At 31.8% G+C, this 21,639-nt stretch overlaps 1 protein-coding gene across 4 annotated transcripts; it reads left to right on the top strand.

The window, feature by feature from the left end:
- Nucleotides 1–1,310: 1,310 nt before the first annotated feature.
- On the top strand, nt 1,311–5,745 carry LOC100804773 (probable WRKY transcription factor 35). 4 transcript variants are annotated; one of them, XM_041010014.1, is made up of 4 exons: nt 1,311–2,499; nt 3,263–3,403; nt 4,057–4,632; nt 4,972–5,745. In XM_041010014.1, the coding sequence occupies exons 1-4, from the start codon at nt 1,718–1,720 to the stop codon at nt 5,084–5,086; spliced, it is 1,614 nt and encodes a 537-aa protein (XP_040865948.1). In that variant the 5' UTR covers nt 1,311–1,717; the 3' UTR covers nt 5,087–5,745. The 4 variants fall into 4 exon arrangements, 2 of the variants coding, with proteins under 2 accessions (XP_040865948.1, XP_006597676.1); XM_006597613.4 differs by having other exon boundaries at nt 4,967–5,745; XR_003264708.2 differs by having other exon boundaries at nt 1,315–2,499; nt 4,057–4,812; nt 4,967–5,745.
- Nucleotides 5,746–21,639: the final 15,894 nt, after the last annotated feature.

Below are 21,639 nucleotides of genomic sequence, written 5' to 3'. Positions count from 1 at the left end.
TATGATGCTATTGAAGATGAGTTTTGAAAGTAAGGAAGTTTTTTTTGAAGGGCATGAAATGTGGTGTGGGTAATGTACGACTTGACTTTTTTGCTGTTCCTTTTCAAACTGTTCTTGTGTTGCTCTTTCGAAATGATATCGTTTTCATGATTTGTATGGAGTATATTCATGGTTAAATATTAACACAATTGTTATGCGACATAATTTTGAAGGGACAATACAAAAATTACTTGAAAAGAGACACCAAAGAAGCAACATGGGGTAATGTAATGGTGTCTCATTGTTGTGAAGGAACACCGTAGGCACAGCATAGCAGACATATAGATAGGTGCCACGTTAAAACATTCTTTCCTTACGGAAAGAAACGGGAGAGAGTAAGATTGAATGGCTCGAAACGTTTCTCCGCGAAATGCGGCTACTTGCCGCCTCTTTTGTTTCTTGTTAATTGTTTTGTTTTCTTTGAAATTAAAACACCATTGTATCTTTATATTTGTATCTTTGATTTATTTATTTATATATTTCATTTTGATGCTAAGAAGATAACAATACTACCAAGCGAGGGAATGGAGAATACAAACAAGTGTTCATACTTTTATTATTACCATCTTTTATCTATATTTGTTTCTCTTCTTCTGACTTTTCATAGATAAAATTGTGAGACTAATTCTAATAATCATGCAAAATTCTCTTTAGAGTGATGTATATAAAACTAAAATTTCTTATTTTTTATATAAAATTATACTTTATTTTTACTCTAGCTAATTTTAGAGATAAGTTGCAAAATGATGTATTTGACAAAAAGAAAAAAAAGTTTAGTCACACTACAAATATCTTTTATAGGAAATGTAGATGGTAAAGCAAGATAATATAAGTACAAAATATGTTGTCAATGAGTATTTAAAAGTAATTAGATATTAGATATTTATATTTGATGTTTTTTAATCATAATATTAATATGAAATATTTATAGTAAAAAATAATAACTAATCTTTATTTGAGATCATAAAATCCACATTATAAATAAATATTATTCTTTTAATATAATTTATTTTATACTTAAAATCTAAATTACTTGAAATTTGAAACTAAAATAATTTTATGCGTTAATTTATAGAAATGAGAACATTATTATAACTATTATAAAAGGGAGAATAATAATAAATAATTAAGAAAACAGTGGCATCAAATTGACCCTTAGATGGTATTTGATAAATCTCCCAGCTCTACAGTTGTGTTATTTTATTAGTCCAACTATTTTGTGTGATTTAAAATTCCTTCTCTCTCCTAATGTTGCGTGTACAGAATGGAGCTGTTTTGTGTGAAAAGTCAGCGTCTCCGTCTCTCTCTATAAACCCATTCTCTTTTGTTTTGTTTGTTATTGAAGAGGAACAATCAGTTTCAACCCCCCAAAAACCTGTTCCTTAATTTGCTTTTTCTTGCTTCTTAACAGCCAAATCCAGGAGAAAGCCTTTCTTCTCACACCCCCTTCTTAATTATCTCTAGCTAGCACCAAACAAATAAAATTCCCGCAACATTTGCATGTCTCTCATCATATCTTTCTCTAATTATATTGTTGTCTCAAGCTCCAACATCCATCATCTATGCTAGTTTCAAAACATGTCACACACACACGCCCTTCTTCCTTGCATAACATCAACAAGCTCAAGCTCTTGTTCTTGTTCTTGTTCTTCCACTAATAACTAGGAAAAGAAAAAGCATGTGCAGCAGCATCTTTGGGCCAATAATCATGGACAATTACCAAGGTGACTTAACTGACATACTCCGAGCCAGTGGTGGAGCATATGGTAGCACAGGCACAGGCACAGGCACTTCATCATCTGATCAATTACCTACTACATCTCATCATCTTCATCATCATTCCTCTCACACCACCCTCTCTCATAATGATCACTGGCACCACCAACACTTCTCTTCTTCTTCTTCTTCTGATCCCATCACTTTCTCTTCTTCTTCTTCTTCTTCTTCTTCGGTGCTAATTCAAGACCCTATGAGAGGAGCCACAAACTTTGGTGATCCTTTCTCAATCATGAGAGATCCCTTCCTTCAGGTGCTTGACATGCCTTCTTCAGCTTCTGCCTACTTCACTGGTGGCTTGGAATTAGAAGCAGCTGCAACTTTTGGTGCTGCAGTCAATACTAATTCTAATACTGCTACTAGTTCTACTACTAATACTAATACTACTACCACTACTGTTTTTGCTGCTGCACACAAGATGCTTGTGGAACATGACAACAATAGCATGAGAAGGCCTTGTAAAAACATATTCTCAAACATGATTCAGATCTCTCCCAATGCAAAGTTACCAGTCTCACCCTATGATTCCACCACCACAGCCATGGCACCTTCTCCAAGGCCAATTAAGCCTCCTGCTGTGGTTTCACCCAACATTATGCTGAATGCAAACACCTCCAAGGAGTGCCTTGTGGACACCACAGGAATGCAGATCTCATCTCCACGGAATCCGGGTCTTAAAAGAAGGTCAGAAATGATAACATATTATATACTTTACTTAATTAATATCTGCACAAGTGCACAGAGAATCAAATTTAATTCATGCTTGTGGGTACATTAATTTCACGAGAGAATCATAAATTATTAATCACATATATACTTTTCATTTTTTTTTTCTGAAGGGGGTGGAGGGGGTGAAATTTTATGAAAGTGGTGGTGACTATGGTGAAGTTGACACTGTAGAGAGAAAGTAGGGTTTGGCATGAGTTAGGTACTTGTGTTCCTTTTCTTGTGCTTTTCCAAATCGGTTTCCGTTGACTGGCCCAGTTAAGCTAGGTAGCTGCTGAATATGAGAATTGAGAAATAGTAGTTTCATATTGTTATGAGGACTAAACATGGTTTATTCAATGAGGCTTTTCGTAGGCTTTAATCCACCTGAAAAAAGTAGAGTACTTAGAGTTAGCTCGGCGTGTCACACACACAATAACAGTCACACACTGAGCTTTCACCCAACTTATCTTAAACCACCTGAAAATTCCTATTCCTTCTATCCTCATTCATTATCATCTCATCATCACAGAACCGTATTCCTTCACTCACTGCAAAAAACCAAATTAAATTGCTTGATCTCATACTTATTCTCGAATATTCTATATCTCTCTCTTTGTAATATTCTTATTAATATCTTTCCTTATATCGCACGTTGTTTGGTCAGAGTTTAAGAGTGAATAAGTAATTAAGTAATTGATATAATATATAGTTTTTTTTTTTGTGTGTGTAATTGCTGCAGGAAGAACCAGGCTAAAAAGGTTGTTTGTATTCCTGCACCAGCAGCTACAAACAGCAGACAGACTGGAGAGGTAGTTCCGTCTGATTTGTGGGCTTGGAGAAAATATGGTCAGAAACCCATTAAAGGTTCACCTTATCCCAGGTTAGCCTCTTGTTAGTTTAGCCTTAGCCTTAGGTATATATGATTGATATATTATTCGTTTTAAGATAAGATATATTTTAGGAATATATAATACTATAACTGTGGGCATAATAGCTACACCAAATATATATATCACAACTTCTCTTCTGGCTCTAAACTCAATTTCTTGTAGCTTACTATATATATATATTGTTAACTTCTTGAATCTCTTGACCATTGAATATGGACCGGTCACACTTTGAGGTTTAAAACCAACTAGGCTAAAAACTTTCCTATTCAGAAAACACTCTTTACCCATCTTTTTTTATTAGAAAAGAATCACTGTACTAACAAGCAAATGTCTGGTTAGAGATTCGTCGTTTTCTTTAAGTTCTCTGAAAAAACTGGCAAAAAAAAAGAAGCAAATGTTTCTCTTAAATAAGTTGAACCGAATTTATCAAGAGAGTAGTTATGGTACTCTGAAAAATCTAAGGATTTTCATGCAGTTATCTTTTAGGTCAATAGTTGAATGAGTTGTCACAAACGAATAAGAGATATGGTTAAGAAATTAGTTTTTGTATTAACCCTATGTTGTTATAAGGGTTGGAATATTTCTTTCTTATTTCCATTTGGGTGTTGTTATAGTGTTTCTTATTTGTCGTGGCTTCTATCAGGGGTTACTACAGATGCAGCAGCTCTAAGGGTTGCTCTGCGAGGAAGCAAGTTGAGAGGAGCAGGAATGATCCAAACATGTTGGTTATCACATACACATCAGAGCACAACCATCCATGGCCAACTCAAAGAAATGCTCTGGCTGGTTCAACAAGATCACAGCCATCCAAGAACAACAACAATGCTGCTTCCAATTCAAAGAATTCAGAAGGCTCAAACCCCCAAAAGGGCACAGCTACAAGAACAAAGGATGAAGAAGAGAGCAACAATAATAACAATAGTGAGGGAAATGTGTCCCCAGTTATGGCTGGGAACTCATCAAACAGTGTGAAGGAAGAGAATATGGAAGACATAGAGAGGCATCAGATTGAGATGGATGAGGGAGAGTTTAGTGATGGACTCCCTTATAAGCCTAGTTTGATGGATCAGAGTACTAATAACCAACAATCTGAGGACTTCTTTGCTGAGTTGGGAGAAATAGAAGCTGACCCACTTGACCTTTTGTTCACACAGGGTTTTGGTGGTGCTGATGATCAAAGGGAATCCAAGTCCTTAGATCCATTTCATCTCTTTGACTGGTCAGGAGACAACAACACCAACACCAACACAAGTAGTTCATTTGAAGAACCTAATAATAAGAGAAGGTTATAACAAGACCTAGAAAAAAAAAAGGCATGCAGCACCTCCCTCACAAAAGACCTTAATATTACGATGATCATGCTTTTAAGTTTTATTTGGTGGTGCAAATATCATTCAAGGTCATGTTATGCTCTTTTTTCTTATTATTTGGTTTGAAAAATCTGTCATGTGGGGGAGGGTGTGGGAGAGAGAGATTGAGATTTCCACTTTTTCTGCTTACTACTACAACTGCTGCCTTACCTTTTTTTTTTTTTTTTTCTTGTTATTTACCAGAACAGTCAAGGAGATAAAATTAGTAGAGTGAAAAAAAAAAAAGAGTGCTGGTTGATTGGAAGCAAACTCAACGAGTCCCACATTCCTTTTGGAATATTGGTGGATGGGACAGAAAGCTGAGGAACAGAAGGTTACAACAGTTAAAACAAGTACATTCACTATAGACATGACTCGAAAGCTCAGTGAGTAGATTAATGATGATAATGGGATGGGACTAGCCCTTTCATCTTTTCAAGTGGGAAAAATTATTTAAAAGCTCATGTGGGGTTTTCTACACAAAGTGAAAAAATAAAAGAGAGAGATCAGAGATTTTCTTGCTGAGGTGAAATATATGAAAGAAGACAAAAGAATATATATAGGGTTATAGTTAAGTTATATATTATATTATTATCATACTATAATATAGAGCTTGACTTTTCATATCAGTCATTTCTAGGATGTGTGACGTGAGAGGGGAAAATGCATGCTTTGGTTCCTCGGCTTTCTGTTTTTTATTATCCACCAACTCATGTTCATTGTTTTGAATGAGATGAGATTACTTTATTATATGTTTCTTACACTAGTTATTAATTACATTTTGATTCTATTGTTTTATTATCATTAAAAAAATGGTCATTTATATATTCTGGGTCTTATCTGTTAGCATCGGAAGTTTTCTGTTTAGATAATAAAATCCAGCAAAACGAGGTTGGCATTTAATCATTTCCCATGTGCATGCTTGCCTATTGTGCTTGTATATTCATAATTAAATGTAGAATCCTCGATCCGTTTAAATATAAGAATAAGTTTGGAAAACGCAATAAATATATATATATATATATATATATATATATATATATATATATAGACCTAAAAAGCCTTGGCTCATTGACAACTTGACCGAGGATATATGATGTTAGAGATTAGGTACGTAGTATATAAATAATATATTCGTAAACTAGGTAAAAAGCCTACAATGATACATATATCTTCCGTAATTTTATGATTTTGTGTGCATGTATATTTTGTGAATATATTCAAAGTGGAAGAGTTCAATTTTCCTTGACCATACACTATCTAAGTATCTACACCAAAATCCAAAACTTATCTAAAAGTCCTACACTTTACAAATTAATATGGGTAAATTGTACCTGTTCTTTGAGCCTTTTTGTGTGTGTTTACCCTTTTGAGCTAAATAATTGCAATGCTAGTTTCTTCAGCTGAAGTTTGTGCAGTGCTTTCTAATTAAGAACTTTTAGCAAATGAGTATTCATAATAGCATAGTAGTGGATAGTTTAATTTACCTGAAAATAATAATAAAAAATCAACACTACTAAAAAAAATAAATTCAACGACAATTTTGAATTATCTTTAAAGCTAATGCGATAATAACACTAATTTTAAATACAATTTTAATAAAATTGTCTTTGAACAATTATTTTTTAAGATGATTTTTATAAAACCATCGTCGTATATATTTTATTATTTATAAAATTGTCGCTGCGTTATTTATTAAGATAGTTTTTGGAAACTGTGTGTGGTAAAAGAATATTTTTTTAGTATTGCAAACATATTAGTGTATATATATGTATGCATTAATTATTAGTTCTTTAATTATATGATAAACCTTATTAGTCAAATTTTATTGGTCCATAGTTAGGCATAAATTCATTTTTAGTACATTAAAAATTTATTTGGCTATTAAATAAAATCAAGAATTAATCATTTCCTAACCAACAATCAAAAATTAAATTCTGTCAAAATCTGGAGATTATCAAAGTAAATTTTATTACTCACGATAAACTCTTTTCTACGAGCATGATTAAGCAAGGCATATATTTTAAAAGAGTATATAAATAACGTAGAAGTGTTGAAATTTAGTATGTATTGTGCAGGACATGGAGCTTTGTAGTGTTAATTAATTAAGAATGACGAATGGATAATATTCTTTCAGTGCTTTACATATTTTTCTACGCAATCATTTCGCGACAATTGGTGTTAGTGGGGACTCTAAGTGTTGTGGTGGAGTGAGAGTAAGGTCCTGTCCAAGGGCACTTTGATACTTAATATTTGCTTTAGGAAGTGTAATATGTATAGTTCGTAGAAATGCATATATACAAGTGGCTGAAAATCTGTTTATAGAGGAAAGTGGCTCCTCAACAAGTGATCCATTTATGATCTTGTTGGAATTGTGTTGTGTTAGATCTCAGACTATTTTATGCTCTTGTTCCTATCTTGTCGTTGTTTCTCAGTGGTTGTGAATGGTGAACAATACCTACAAAAACACGCCAATGCTTAAATTAGCAAAGGGATTTCACACGCAAGTGTATAAGGATATATTGTGTCCTTTATATAGTAATATGCCATGATAAAATAGGGAAATAATATCTCATATAAATAGAGAAAGTTGCCGATCATATAAAAAAAAAGTGACTAAAGTAGGAAGATTTTATTCTTATGAGGGTTAAATCATGATTCATATCTTTCAAGGATTTTAGGATAATAAAAGTAAGGGGTTTAAGTCGTAATCTTTTCAGATATCAAAATATGGTATGATTCTTTATCCAAAGTATACATAAGGTGGGATGTTAGATAATATTTTGAGGGGAATTTAAACCAAAGTCTTAATTGAAACTTAGAAAGAGAAATAGAGAAAAATATAAATATAATAAATGATATAATATAACAGAAATAGAGAAATAACACATGTTAATAAGGTGTTTGATAATATTACTGTTAACATAACAGGATTAACTAAGTTTTTAATTTATTTCTTATTTTTTAAATTTGATTTTTAGTTCCTAAACTTAAAAAAAAATCAATTTTTAGTTTCTAAAATCTTATCAAATAAATAAAAATAATAGATTCTAACTTTTATTTACGGATTAAAAACTAAAATTTTAAAAAATTTAGAAACCTTAATTGATCAAATAAAAGTTTAGTTACCAAAAAACCTTAATATAAAAAAGTTAAAAAATCTTGATCAATCAAACTTATGTTTAAACTAAAAATTAAATTTCTAAAAAGTTTAGTAATTACAATAACCCAACATATTATTACACTATTTTGAAGAATGATTATCTTTTATAACCACAAGTGTGTTTTGGTTATGGTTTTATCGAGTATGTGATCATGTGAAGAGAATAATGAATCATAGTCTATCTTTGAATTATACATGAACAATGATCCATGATGGAAATTGTGATTCATCTTTGAATTTCACATAAAGACTTCCATTTCAAATTAAAATGTATCCATCTATCATCTCTAAGAATAAATCTTGTAACTCATGCTTGCATACATTCTTTGAGATAATGAAAGTATACATTGGACTTCATCAAGTTAGCGTTGACCCAACTAGTTGGACACCAATAGTCAAAGACCCAAACAAACATATATCTACATATTTTTGGGAGTTGCTCCCTTGTACCACACTAGCTTTGTAACTGGGCATGTTGTGGTCACCATTTAAATCTCAAGATCCTTAGCAAGCTTACTCATTTGGGAAATCCATGGGAGCCTAAATGCTCGAAGCTTTGTTGCAATAGAAATTCCCACAAAGGCATTTTATTGCAATAGAAATCCATGGCGTGTGTCCCTTTAACGTGTGTGTCCCTTTATATACATTGATATGTCATATTAAAATAGGAAAAGTACTATCTTGGCTAAATATGAAAAGTTGTATCCTTTATTGAGATAAGTAAAGTTAGAAAATAAAATGATTTTTATGTATAACAAGGTAAAATCATGATTTTATCTTGGTATAGATTTCAAGACAATAAAGTTAGTTAAGCCATGATCTTTATAGATATGGGGATATAACTAATATGATTTTGGTCCATCTAATCACTCTTTTTTTTATTGTTTAGGGATTTAAATGGATATTGTTAGATTTTTATTTTCATAAGTTTATATATCCTTTCTTTTTTATTTATGGGAGAGTCCGATGGGGATATTCATTTTGTAGTTGAAGAAAAATTTCTGTAATTGATGAGGTCATTGATAAGTCCATGGGCCTCATGATATACCACGGGTTTTAGGAGGTGGGGTCTAATTTAAATCCCTCTCTCGGACATTAATATTAGTGATCAGATATTCCTTTCAATTATTGCAACGAACTTCAGTTTTAAGGGTAATAAATTAAATATGATAGCGAGGAGCGTATTGACACAATGTAGTTTGACATTTTCCTGTTCAATTTCTTATATATAATTTTCTTGTTCATATATTGTGTGTGCGCGCTTAGCTTTAACGATATATACGGGAGAAATTTTATGGTATTCATTGTGATATTTCTGTTCAAAAGAATAGCAGTATCGGCCGTTGATTGATCATCGTTTTTTTAAAATAAGCAAAGAGATATGTATTATATACAAAAGGAACACAAACGGATTTCCAAAATCATTTACAATAATGAATTTTAGATGAGAGTTTTTCAAATTAAGTTCATTTTTTTTAACAACCAAAAAGAGATTTTTATATAATCATTACTTGGAACCAATGGTACCTAAGTTATATTACAACAATATGTTATCGGTAAACAATTTTAAGCTCACATATTCTCTCTCACCTAGCAGACTATAATATAATTTATTCTTAAAAAATAAAACACGTGTATCCAATAGCTATTCCAACGAACTCAAACCTTCAAATTACTTAGTACTGACCTGAAATTACATACAAGTTATATAACATATATGATGTTTATCCTGCAAGCTGTAACTAATTACCAAGCCAACATCAAATTAAGTTCATTGTGCAGGTTAAAAGCATTTTATCTACCATTCGTCCATTTGATTGTATTCACACAAAATACATTTTTATACCAAACGTGAGCTTATTCATTGAAATTGAAACTTTTACATGATTTGATATTTAAAAAAAGACTGTTCATGCAATATATATACGTACAAATACTTGAATAAACAGGTCATGTGCATGTTAATGTCATGCATGTTATAATTAGCAAAAGATATGTGTCGACCTATATAGTGGAGGTTTCTCTTCTCTAAAATGTGACATTTTGGCCTCAACACCTTCAAGCCACATATCTTCTTCATAATGGAGACAACTTTTATTTTGCTCAAGCTAAGTTATTGGCTTTAGTCTTGTCAAATCCATAAACTTTAGTGAAATCCATTCTTACCCCCCCTTACAAATGAAGTCACTTCAATAGGTAGAGAAAAACAACAGTCTATTTAATGCTTTTAATTGCACACACGGGCTTTTCCTCTTCTAGTTGATTGACGGGTAAGAGTCATTCATTATGGATTTGAAGGAATAAGGATGCAACTTAGCTTGTGGGAGTAACTGTAGTTCATGATTTTGAAGAAGGAAACGGGAGTCATCAATCGATAACCCACATAAAGCTTAATGATTCTGTGCTCTTTTTTTTTTTTGAAATGTTTGGTAATAATACCCTTTAGTCTTTTGATGAATGAGTTAACTTCTTTCGTCTATAGATATCAACCCTAGTATGATTTGCGCATGAAACATCACATAGTTTGAATATATTGGTCAAATATATTCATGAGAAACAGAAAAATAGTATCCTCGAATATGAATCATAATTGTGTTGATTTGCATCATTGGCTTAAGGTGAAATCTTTCTCAACCTGACATTTTCCTTGATAAATATTTAAAAAAGAAGAGTTCAAAAATGATATATATATTATTCTGCAGAAAAAATTCTGCTTAATTATATGCAAGTTATTTTAATCATATATATTCAATGAATTAATAAAAACATTATATATATATATATATATATATATATATATATATATATATATATATATATATATATATATTAGTTTATCAGTAGTTTGCTATAAATTAAATCAGTATATTCAATTAATTTATTGGTATGAGGAATCTTAAGTTTGAAGTTCACTAACATGATTCAAAGTAGTATATATAGACTTTAATTTTAAATATTAAAACAAAAACACTAACTCAGTTTCAAACTTATTATGAAAAGATTAGTTACAAGTAATTATTGGCATGGATTGTTATAAATATATATTTACTTTTTTATTTTATTTTTATTTGACCTTTTTATTATATCACTTATCATATATATATATATATATATATATATATATATATATTATTTTCTCATTTTATTATAAATTTTTTCTTTATATCTTTCTCTTTCCTCCTTTATCCATCTCAAAATGAGATGCTTATGAAATTGAGACAAGCAGGTCACAGTTGCGGAATTAATTAGTTGTTTATTTTTACTATAAAGGATGCCTTATATATAAATGAAAAAGAGGTGAGGACAACGATTAATCTAAATAACATCAATCACATCATGATAAAAACTATGATCGGTGTCATGTAAGCCGTTTGCTCGAGCAGTAATGACATTCATACGATGATTCAAAGTTCTTTCGATGTTAATGTCAAATCCACTTTATTTGTTTTGAGTACTCCTGTTTATTGGGCGGATTTGACGTTGTATTGACGAGGGCAAATCACGTGTAAGATTTAGCTAATTTAAAATGTTTAACAACTTTTAATTAATATACTATAATCATAGTAATCATGCTTTTTATTGACCTTTTGAATCACCATATATATCAATATATCTATATATTTTATGTTCACATTATTTACCACCCAGTTTGGGTAAAAATTTTGCTAAGTATCATCATGTAATGTCTTTGTATACTCTTAATTAAAAAAAAATGGTTTTTTCGTATATAATTATTCTCAGTAATATAAATGAAATAAACTAAACATTTTAAGCCTGGAACTGGAAGGTTGAGCTGAAGCATTCTTTCGAGAAGGAACTTTTTGCACTGAGATTTCTTAGCAAAGATGAGACCAAATTTAATTTGTAGTAACATAACATGTGCTGAGTTGGAGCAGCCTCCAACAGAGTCGAAGGACTTGATTTTGGGTTTTGGCTGATGCCATGAGAATTGCATTTTTGAGTCCTTTATTTTGTTTTTTTAAGTTCGTTTTTGTTTATTTATCTCACTCTACCAAAAGTAAAATACTTAATTTTTGAATTAATACTAAAAACAGAAATTCAACCGTTATACATACCTATAATAAATGTTGACTATCCTTAATAATTATTTTTTTTTAATTTATTTCAAATTGTATGTAATAATCGTAATATATATCTTGATAGATATAGATTTGAGCAAATATATAATTTGTTTCCCTTGTTGAGTTTATTTATATGCGCACGGTGAAAAAAAAAAGAATTTATTTTTAGGAGTCAATTTTTTTTAACATTTCTATGAAGAATTTATATAACATATTTTAAAAGATTGCAATTTGAAAATATAACCTCTGAATTATCATTTAAAAAGGATATCCAATCCTCATATATATATATATATATATATATATATCCATAATAAATACTAAGTATTTATTATCCTATAGTATTTTTTTCATTTTAAGTGCATATTTATTACAGTAATAAAAATAAAATATTTTAATTTGAATATTAACCTCTAGATTATAACTTAAAAATATAAATTAAACTCTCATAGATATCCCTAATAAATATTTACTACCCTAAGTGTGTGTCCTTGTGACATCTTATTGAGACTAAAAGCCTATAGGGAAAGAAACCTGAGCTAAATCAGCTCTAAGTTTACCGTACAAAATCAGGAACAAAATTATAAACATGAAATTTATTGGTCATTGTCAAAGCATGTTTAGCTGACTTACCTGCAACTTGATTTGCTTCACGGAGAACATGCTCCCAAGTACTATTGCCATCGTGAGCATGAATATCATTGAACAATATTATAGCACAAGTGTGTCATGCAAACTCCTCTTGAAAGCAACTGCATTGCAAGTTGAGAATTAGAATCCACTCTTATTTTCCTGAACCGTCTTGACCTAGTCAATTGCAGCCTTAACAATATAGCCTTCAACTTTGCTACTAAAATTGAGCTTCCTTTCAAATTCGAAATGAATTTACAAATGAAAAAACTTGTGTGGTCACGAATAGCTCCTCCATAAGCCAACATTCTACCATTATCAATAACTTAACCATCACAGTTAAGCACCACTTCATCAACAGCAGGAAACTCCCATATGATATTCAACCTATTTGAACTCATATGTCCAGATTTGGCAAATGATTCAAACCTCAACAAGCCGTCTTTATAAGAATGAGCCACTTACAAGCCTTCTTAATCACCACTTTTGTAGTCCACTTCTCCCCTTGGAATATAAACGTATTCATCTTCCACCAAAGAGTATTAAGCATGATTCCAAATAAAAGATTCTAGCTAACTCCATATGTATCCCTATCAATAAGAAGATTATTACTCAACCACGAAAGCCAATCTGTAGTTGAATAGAATTCCCCCTTGCATCAATTCTAATGAAAAATTGCCAAACCAGTTTAGAATCCGAGCAATCTCTAAATAAACGAAATAAAGTTTCCTCCAACTCAACACAGCTAGGACACAAATTCGAATGACTCATTTCAAATTGCATTCTTCTAAAATTTGTTGTGACACCCTCTACCCTACACATATATGTACTAATAATAAAAGGAATAAGAATACGGAATCAATTAAATTTTTTTTAAAACACATTTAAATAAAAACATTTCAAAAGGGTAAAAGGCGCATGTTCACTTTTCTAACATTATAATAGAATGTGTCCAAATAAATAATAAAATCATTTTGACTCAAAACAAGGTCATCCAAGACTTCATGTAATTAATATAGAAACATATGCCTCAATGCCACATCCTATCAGAGTATTGTGTTCTAGCACCCTCTAACATGAGGTTCTTTAAAGTCATCCACCTAGTTATATGCTCCCACGAACACAAGGTTCAAGATCATCACATGATCTAAACACAAATAACATACAGGGAGTGAGTTATCACATTTCTAAAAAAAATACAAATAAACAAAGATGTAATCAAAATAAATTATGAAAGTATTCATAACATAACTCAACTTAATACAATCCACGTCACTTCACCACTTTATCATTTAAAATTCATTTTTCAATCACCAATCACATTATACATGAATCACACATTCGGGTCAAGACGTAATAACACTCATCAATTTCATAATAAACAATTAACAAGCGTTATGCAACAATTATACTAAGACTCAAGCTTATATGCAATGTGGTACCATGTCAGTAAAAAACCACATTGGGGCGCTTAAGAGTACATAACAAGACACACTACACAATGGGTACGTCAGGTCACTCTCACTAAGTATAATCATAAGGTGACTAGTAAGGGTCACTCTGTTTTGCGGGAATATTCCAATCATATGGAATTAACATAGGCTTAAAGGAGCACTCAAACCGGGTGGCTTTATCCCCAATGCCTAGATTTTGAAGAATCCATTAAGGTCTCATCTTCCTGATTCAGGTCCTACCCCTAAAATAATTTTTGCATGCAGACACTGTTCATGAATTATACAATACTCACGACCTCACGCTCGTGTTTCAAACATGTTTAACACATTGCGTTATAATTTAAAACTTTAGGTTCCTAACTAGGAATCCTACACTTTCCCTTTAACACTGCTCATAATCATTTTTCTCAAGGTAAACATTAGTCGGGTTATTGTATAATTCAGACCTCACAACACAAGTATTGACACATCAAGTGTTAACTACACACTTATTCACAACCAAATCTCATGTCCATAATTTAACATCTCATAATGTCATAATCCACCATCACATGTTTACGTGTATCTCACAAATTAACACATGTTCAACTTTGCATTTATACTCAATCTCAATAATAATATTATAATCTAAAAGCAACATGTTATCCTACAATTCATCACATATTCAATTTATCACTTATACATAATTTTAATCATAATTTCATGATCCTAATATAACTATTTATCACGCTAATCTTATCCAAAAGATAAACAAATTATACAAAAATGTTTCTCACAACATGGGGAGTAAAACCCATCAAACAATTTCAAATAATCATATAGGAAGAATTGCAATATAATAAACATCTCAAAATAAATCCCAATTTGTTCCTTTAAGGACCCCTACACATATTCTAACCCCAATTGTGATAAACTCATCCCTTATCTCTAAGCGGGCTCACGTGTGTATTCTGGTAGTGATAGAGACATCTCTAGCAGTTGTTTAAGATTCTTCAAGCTCTTCCTCTGGTTGCTCTATTAGGGTTTCCAAGCGTTAGAGCGAAAGAGAAGGGATTGAAGCCTTCATTTTACTATCTCCATGCGAGGGACATTTCCCTCTCTATTGATATTCCTTTGCAAATCCCAACGGTGAAAGTGTGAGAACGTGAATTGTGAACTTGGTGTTTAAATTTGACGACGATCCAATAGTTAAAGAGTCCATTATCTTAGTTTTATTGGAACAAGTCTGAGTGCATGCGGGAAAAAGAAAGCTACAATGTGAAGGACATTTCTCTCACCACAGACATTGTTTCCCAAATTCCAACGGTGAGTATGTTAGAAAATGAGTTTCAAATCTTCTTATCAAATTTCATGACAATTCAATGGTTAAGGAGTCCGGGATCATTTTTTTACTGGTTTGGGTGTATACGGAAAAAAGAGAAAGCTCAGTGCGAGGGAAATTTTTTCACCTCAGATGTTAATTTACAAATCCCAACGGTGGAGATCTGCAGAAATGAATTTCGAACCTAGTTTCCAAATTTCACGGTGATCCAACGGTTAACAAATTCGGGATCATCGTTTTACTGAGACAAATTTAAATGTATGCTGAAAAAAGAAAGAATTTTAGGAGGAAAAAAGAAAACGAATTTGAGAGAAAGAGAGAACGTAGAAAGTCTGAAAGCTGACTTAATATGTCTCTATTTATAATTATGATATTCTTAGCCTATTATTTACTCTATTTTTTTTTATTTTTATTATTTTATAAACAATAATTCTATTTTATTTCCTATCAAATAAATAAATAAAATATTTTTTATTTTTTTAAATAATTATTTTAATTAATAAAGTTATTTCTCCTTATTTATTTAATTATAAAAATCTCGTCATTTTTTTAAATTCTATTTATTTTTAAATAAAAATACTTTTTAATTTATTTTTTAAAAAAAAGAGATGTTAAAGGATATATTCACGGCTAAGCTTCCATAAAAAAACCCTTCAGTCTCTCACGAACCTTCCATTTGCTAATCCTCTAAAACAAATCAGAATTCGGAGTATGCATAGCTCCATTCTCCTCATAAACAAATTTCATATTGAAAACTCCATCGCTCGACTTCCTCCAAGCTATAATTTCATCTTGATTCATATCTAGCCTTATGGTCATGTTAGTAACCATTTGTAGCATAGTAACCATTTGTAGCATAGTAAGTGGAAGATAATCTTTATTTAAATCAATCTGCCTCCTCTCATCTCTACTAATATAATCCACTACAGATTTTTGCAATTCAAACTTAAGGGTAATACTAGCAGATAAATTTGCCAATCTTCCACAGCCTGGTAACCACTAATCATTCCAGAATTTTATTGACTTTCCATCCCCCACCCTCTAAATAATGTTTTGACAGTAAGTATCCCAAAAAGAATATAGACCCCACCAAAAATTACTGCATTGTCTTAACTTATTAATCACAGAAAGAGGATTAGAGCCACAACGATACTTGCTACGAATGAAAAGAGCCTAAACTGGAAGATCTTGAGCACAAAATCTCCAGTTTACTCTCATCATAAAGGCTTGATTAACATCTCTCATTTTCCTCAGTCCTAGTCCTCCATGCTTTTTAGGATTACAAATCTTATCCCAAGAAACTGAATGCATCTTTTTGTCCGTGGAGCTATGTCCCCAAATAAAATTCCTGCATGCTTTATCAACATCATCAAAATGGATTTAGGAAGAAGATTGATTTGTATCACATAAGTTAGTAAGGCTTGTAGGACCGACTTAGTGAGAGTAACTCTTCATGCAAAAGATAATGACTTCGCCTTCAAAGCATTCAATCTCTGATGCACTCTATCAATTATAAATTAAAAAGTATTACGGGAGGGTCTATTATGAAATATTTGAACTCCAAGATACTTGCCTAAGTTCTCACTCCACGGTATCTTTATCTCCTCATTCAGATGTTGTTTCATTTGCCTTCCAACATTATTTGAAAATAACATCCGAGACTTATCCAAACTAATTTTTTGTCCCGTGCTCCTGCAAAATAAATTTAAAATATTCTTGACTAAACGAACTTGGTCAAGCGAAGCCTTCACAGAAAGAATTACATCATCCACAAAGGCTAAATGAGTAATAGGGGGACCATTTCTGCTCAATCGAATAGGGCGCCAAATACCTTGATCTGTAGCTATAGAAATACACAAATCAAAGAGGTAGAAGTTAGGGGATCGCCTTATCGGATGCCTCTCCATAGGGAAAATTCCTCCAAAACTTCTTCTCCATTCCAAAAACATTCATTGAAGTAGTAGAAAAGTAGCTCCAAATAAAATTCATCATATGATTAGGTAGACCAATATCTACCAAAGTATCCCTGGTAAATTCCCATTTTAATATATCATATGCCTTCTCTAAATCTATTTTAATCGTCATCTACCCAGTTTTCCCTTCTTTTTTCCTCATGGAATATGAAAAACCTCTTAAGCAAGCACAATATTATCCCCACTTTGACAATTGGGGTAAGGCTAGATTGGAAATGACCCACTAATTTCCCCATCATTGGTCTCAAGCGTTGAGAGATAAGACGAGTCATAGCTTCATAAATAACATTACAAAAGCTAAGAGGTCTGAAATCTTTAATAAAATTGACCTCACATTTCTTCAGAATCAGAGTTAAAAAAGTTTGGTTCACTTCAGCAATTTTTGTTGGATCCTAAAAAAAAGCTCTAGTGAAATTGTAGACATCTCTCCCCACTACACTCCAATGATGTTCGAAGAACAAAACATGAAACCCATCCAGTTTTGGTGCTTTGAGGCTCCCCATAAACTTGATAGTTTGATGGATTTCCTCATTTGTAGGCATTCTACTAAGCTTATTGATCCAATTCTCTTCTAAAGGAGGGAAGGCATTATTAAGAACATATGGAATAACAATACCATTGTCCAAGTACAAGTCCTTATAAAAATTGGTGACAAGACTTTCAACGGCTCGAGTATCGAAGATCCAATTACCATTCTCATCTTTCAACATATCATGTTTATTCCGCTTCCGTCTGATCGTTGTGATACCATGAAAATACTTGGTATTGTGGTCCCCCATATACAACCATTTAGCTTTAGACTTTTGAAACCAATGAAGTTCTTCTTCAGCCAAGACTTGTTCATATTCTATCCAAGTCTTCTTATATTCTGAAGCTGCCTACAAATCAAACATGCCACTACTTGTGGAATCCACCCTTGCCAGTTCACGTTTCAAACTAGTTTTTCTCCTCCATATGCAACCAAACACCTCTTGGTCCCAATGTTTGACATCCTTAGTTCAGTGATAGCATCACTTTACGAATCTGCCCCATTTTCTTTCATCCAGTGGCCTCTCACAAAGTTAACAAATTTAGCATGCATAACCTAAGCCGTTTTGAACCTAACAGTTGTCTGTGTTGATTCCTTTTAGATGAAGTCTCATGACGCAAGCAAAATGGCCTATGGTTAGATTTAAGCTAAATTTGGTGGATCAAAGTAGCCTCTTTGAACCTCAACCTCCACTCCATATTAATTAAGCAATGGTCAAGTCTCACCCCATTTCTTCTATTTCGCCAAGTAAGAGAATCTCCTTAAAATCCTATATCAATAAGACTACATTCATGGACAAAGTCTAAAAAAACTTCCATATCTCTATGCCCCCCTTTTGAAGCACCTTCCGCACTCTCCCTGGTAGACAAAGTGTTGTTGAAGTCACCAACAATGGCCCATTCTCCAACTACAGTGGTACCAATCTTAGTGAGATCATCCCACAAGGTTTATTGCCTAGCACCATATATTGCCTTAAGGAACCATGATCTCCGATTGTGCCATCTCACTTCCATATGAATGAATTGAGGTTAGCTCCTTTTAACAGTCACACTCCAATTATTTGTGTCCCATAAGCACCAGATTCCACCCCAATGTCCACTAGCTTCCTCCACACAACAACCTTTAAGACCAATTCTTCTAATTATGCTTCTTCCTTTCTCACCACTAGTTTGAGTTTCCAAGAGAATCAAAAAGGAAGAATTATTTTGCTTCATTGTATCCTTCATAAGCGTGTTAAACCCTTTACTAGTCATTCCACGATAATTCCAACTTGTAACATTCATGAGGAAACTATATGATTAATTGGCGAAACACCACCATTTTCCACCAGGACCATTGCAGTCCCTATAATTGTCTCATTCGTATAGTCCATATCTCCATCAGTCACCAATGAGTCTCCTGTTTCTAACCTTTTGCTTAGAACAAAGGCTATATCGCCTTCTCATCATGATGCACATTAATAATGGGAAGCTCACGAACTTCACTCATTGAAGCATAAGAGGCCATCTTTATAAGTCATAAACTCTCATCATAAGTTCTGCCATCCTTCTTGGCTTCATCAGTATCTTTCTTCATCACCTGCTGGAGAATTTGTGCTCCTACTTGTTCTTTGTATTTAATCTTAGAGTTGACAGTCTTCTTGAAATTAGACTTTCCTTTAACTCCATAGTCCCTTATCTTCACACCCTTTGGGTTCTTACCCCCCTACGAGTTATGAACCTTCACTTGCAATATCTTTTGTGTATTTTCCTTCATAAATTCTAACGGGATTTGAGATGGTCCCACGTATTTTTGGTAAGGCACATATTTGTTATTGGCCACAAATTTGTTAATGGCCTTCACATTATTAGCATGCATGCCATCAACACTCTTTTTAGCAACAATATTTTTGCTATGATCTCCCTTATTTAAGGCATCCCCACTAGCATAACTCCCACCAATCTTATTCGTTTCCAATATCTCCTTATAAGAATTTGGTGCAATATTTTATTCCTTATCAACATATAAGATCTCATATTTGTTACTAGCAATAGAGTGCTTTACTGTATTTCATTTATTAGAACCCTCATCGAAATCTTCTTTCTTATTTTTCACAATATTTACCTTGTTTCTCCTAAAAGGGCGTTAGACAATCATCCACTTACCAAAACTGCTTTTTACCATGTTATCTTTTATTTTTTGCTTCTTGTTCCACTCAACGAAGGGTGCATAAAATCACACCCCAATTGCTCAAATATTTTTCACTACAACCCTTGGCCCTACTAATGTTGCTTAAGGTAATCCCGATTTGGTGGGACCATTGTCCACATGGCATCCATATCATTGGAGACCAAAATAACTGAGTCTTTTCCAGCAAATCGTTGGTTTAGATGGTATCGAACTCGATCCCCTTAAGGAAGATCTTAGATTCGAACCTTGTGCATGAAAAAAATGTAGTTGGGAGGGAAAAATCATACTAAAATGATTAATCAGGTTCTCCGACGAAGATTAATCATCGACAGAATTGATGGATACACTGTACCGACATGGTAACAAATAACTACATCTTTTCTTCTTGTTTTTCTTTAGGTTTGGTTATGAAGTGAAAAAACTCATGTAGTGACAATAAGGGTGACTTATCTATTAACTTTTTCACTATTATACTTAAAAAATCAAACTCTACTTTTTATAATTTAAATTAACTAATTTAGATTTAATTATATAGAAAAAAAATCAAATAATAATATACTTATGTTTATTTTTATCTTTTCCATACAAAATTTAATAATGAAAACTTTATCATTTTGAGGTAACTTATTGTTATTTTTATTTTTTTTTACTCATTTTATTATTCAATTACTTAAAAAAGTAAATTGTAAAAAATTCATAAATATCCTATACTTTGCATAGATATAAATACTAGTCTTCATTATAACATAATCACCCTATTTTAAATACTATTTTTTCTTCTTTTATAATTTTTCACTACCAATACTTTATCAATGTATCTTCATTTTTTATGTGTATATATAACATTGAATCTTGTTTGTGTTGTGTAAAGTTGGTAAATGTATACATCTGAACTGGGTTGAAAAAATATTAATCTAAATAGAATTGAGTTTATTTTGACTGACCTAATGAATTCATTGAATTAGATTAGACTAAAAAAAATATAGTTCTAAAATCAATCAAATCTATTTTGATTGGCCCAATATTTTTTATTTTGAATTTGTATAAATTTAGACAAAAAAATAAAATGGCCCAATATGTGAACCCATCCAATAGACCTAGCTAGACTTAAAAAAAATACTTATATAAAATATGAATTGATTTAACTCAATATTTTTCACACTTGAATCAAAGATCTATTTCAGATCAATCCTTTTATTTTATCATTCTTAGTGTTATATAAGATGTTGAGTTTCATTCATTGGTTATTAGTCTGAGTCAATTTTTATTTTTTTTTATAAAGAAGTCTTAGTCAATTTTTAAAATTGTGATTTAAAGTGCAATTAAAAATAAATTCAAATGCTATTATGATATGTACATAAAAAAAGATTTTCACGCTGTTAAAAAAAGAAACTTTAAATATTTTCACAACACTGTTTTTTACTTAATATTGTATCATAACTTTTTTTTCCGATTAATCTTTAATACGTTGTATCATAACTTGTCATCTACAAAATTTTACTAATAACAACGTTGGTTTATTAAAAAATAACAACGTTGGTTGGGTTCTTTACTTG

The sequence above is a fragment of the Glycine max genome, chromosome 15 (assembly GCF_000004515.6).
Source record: "Glycine max cultivar Williams 82 chromosome 15, Glycine_max_v4.0, whole genome shotgun sequence".
In the NCBI taxonomy this organism is placed as follows: Eukaryota; Viridiplantae; Streptophyta; class Magnoliopsida; order Fabales; family Fabaceae; genus Glycine; species Glycine max.
Note: the sequence above shows the minus strand (reverse complement) of the source record. Positions and strands in the feature narration are given on the sequence as shown.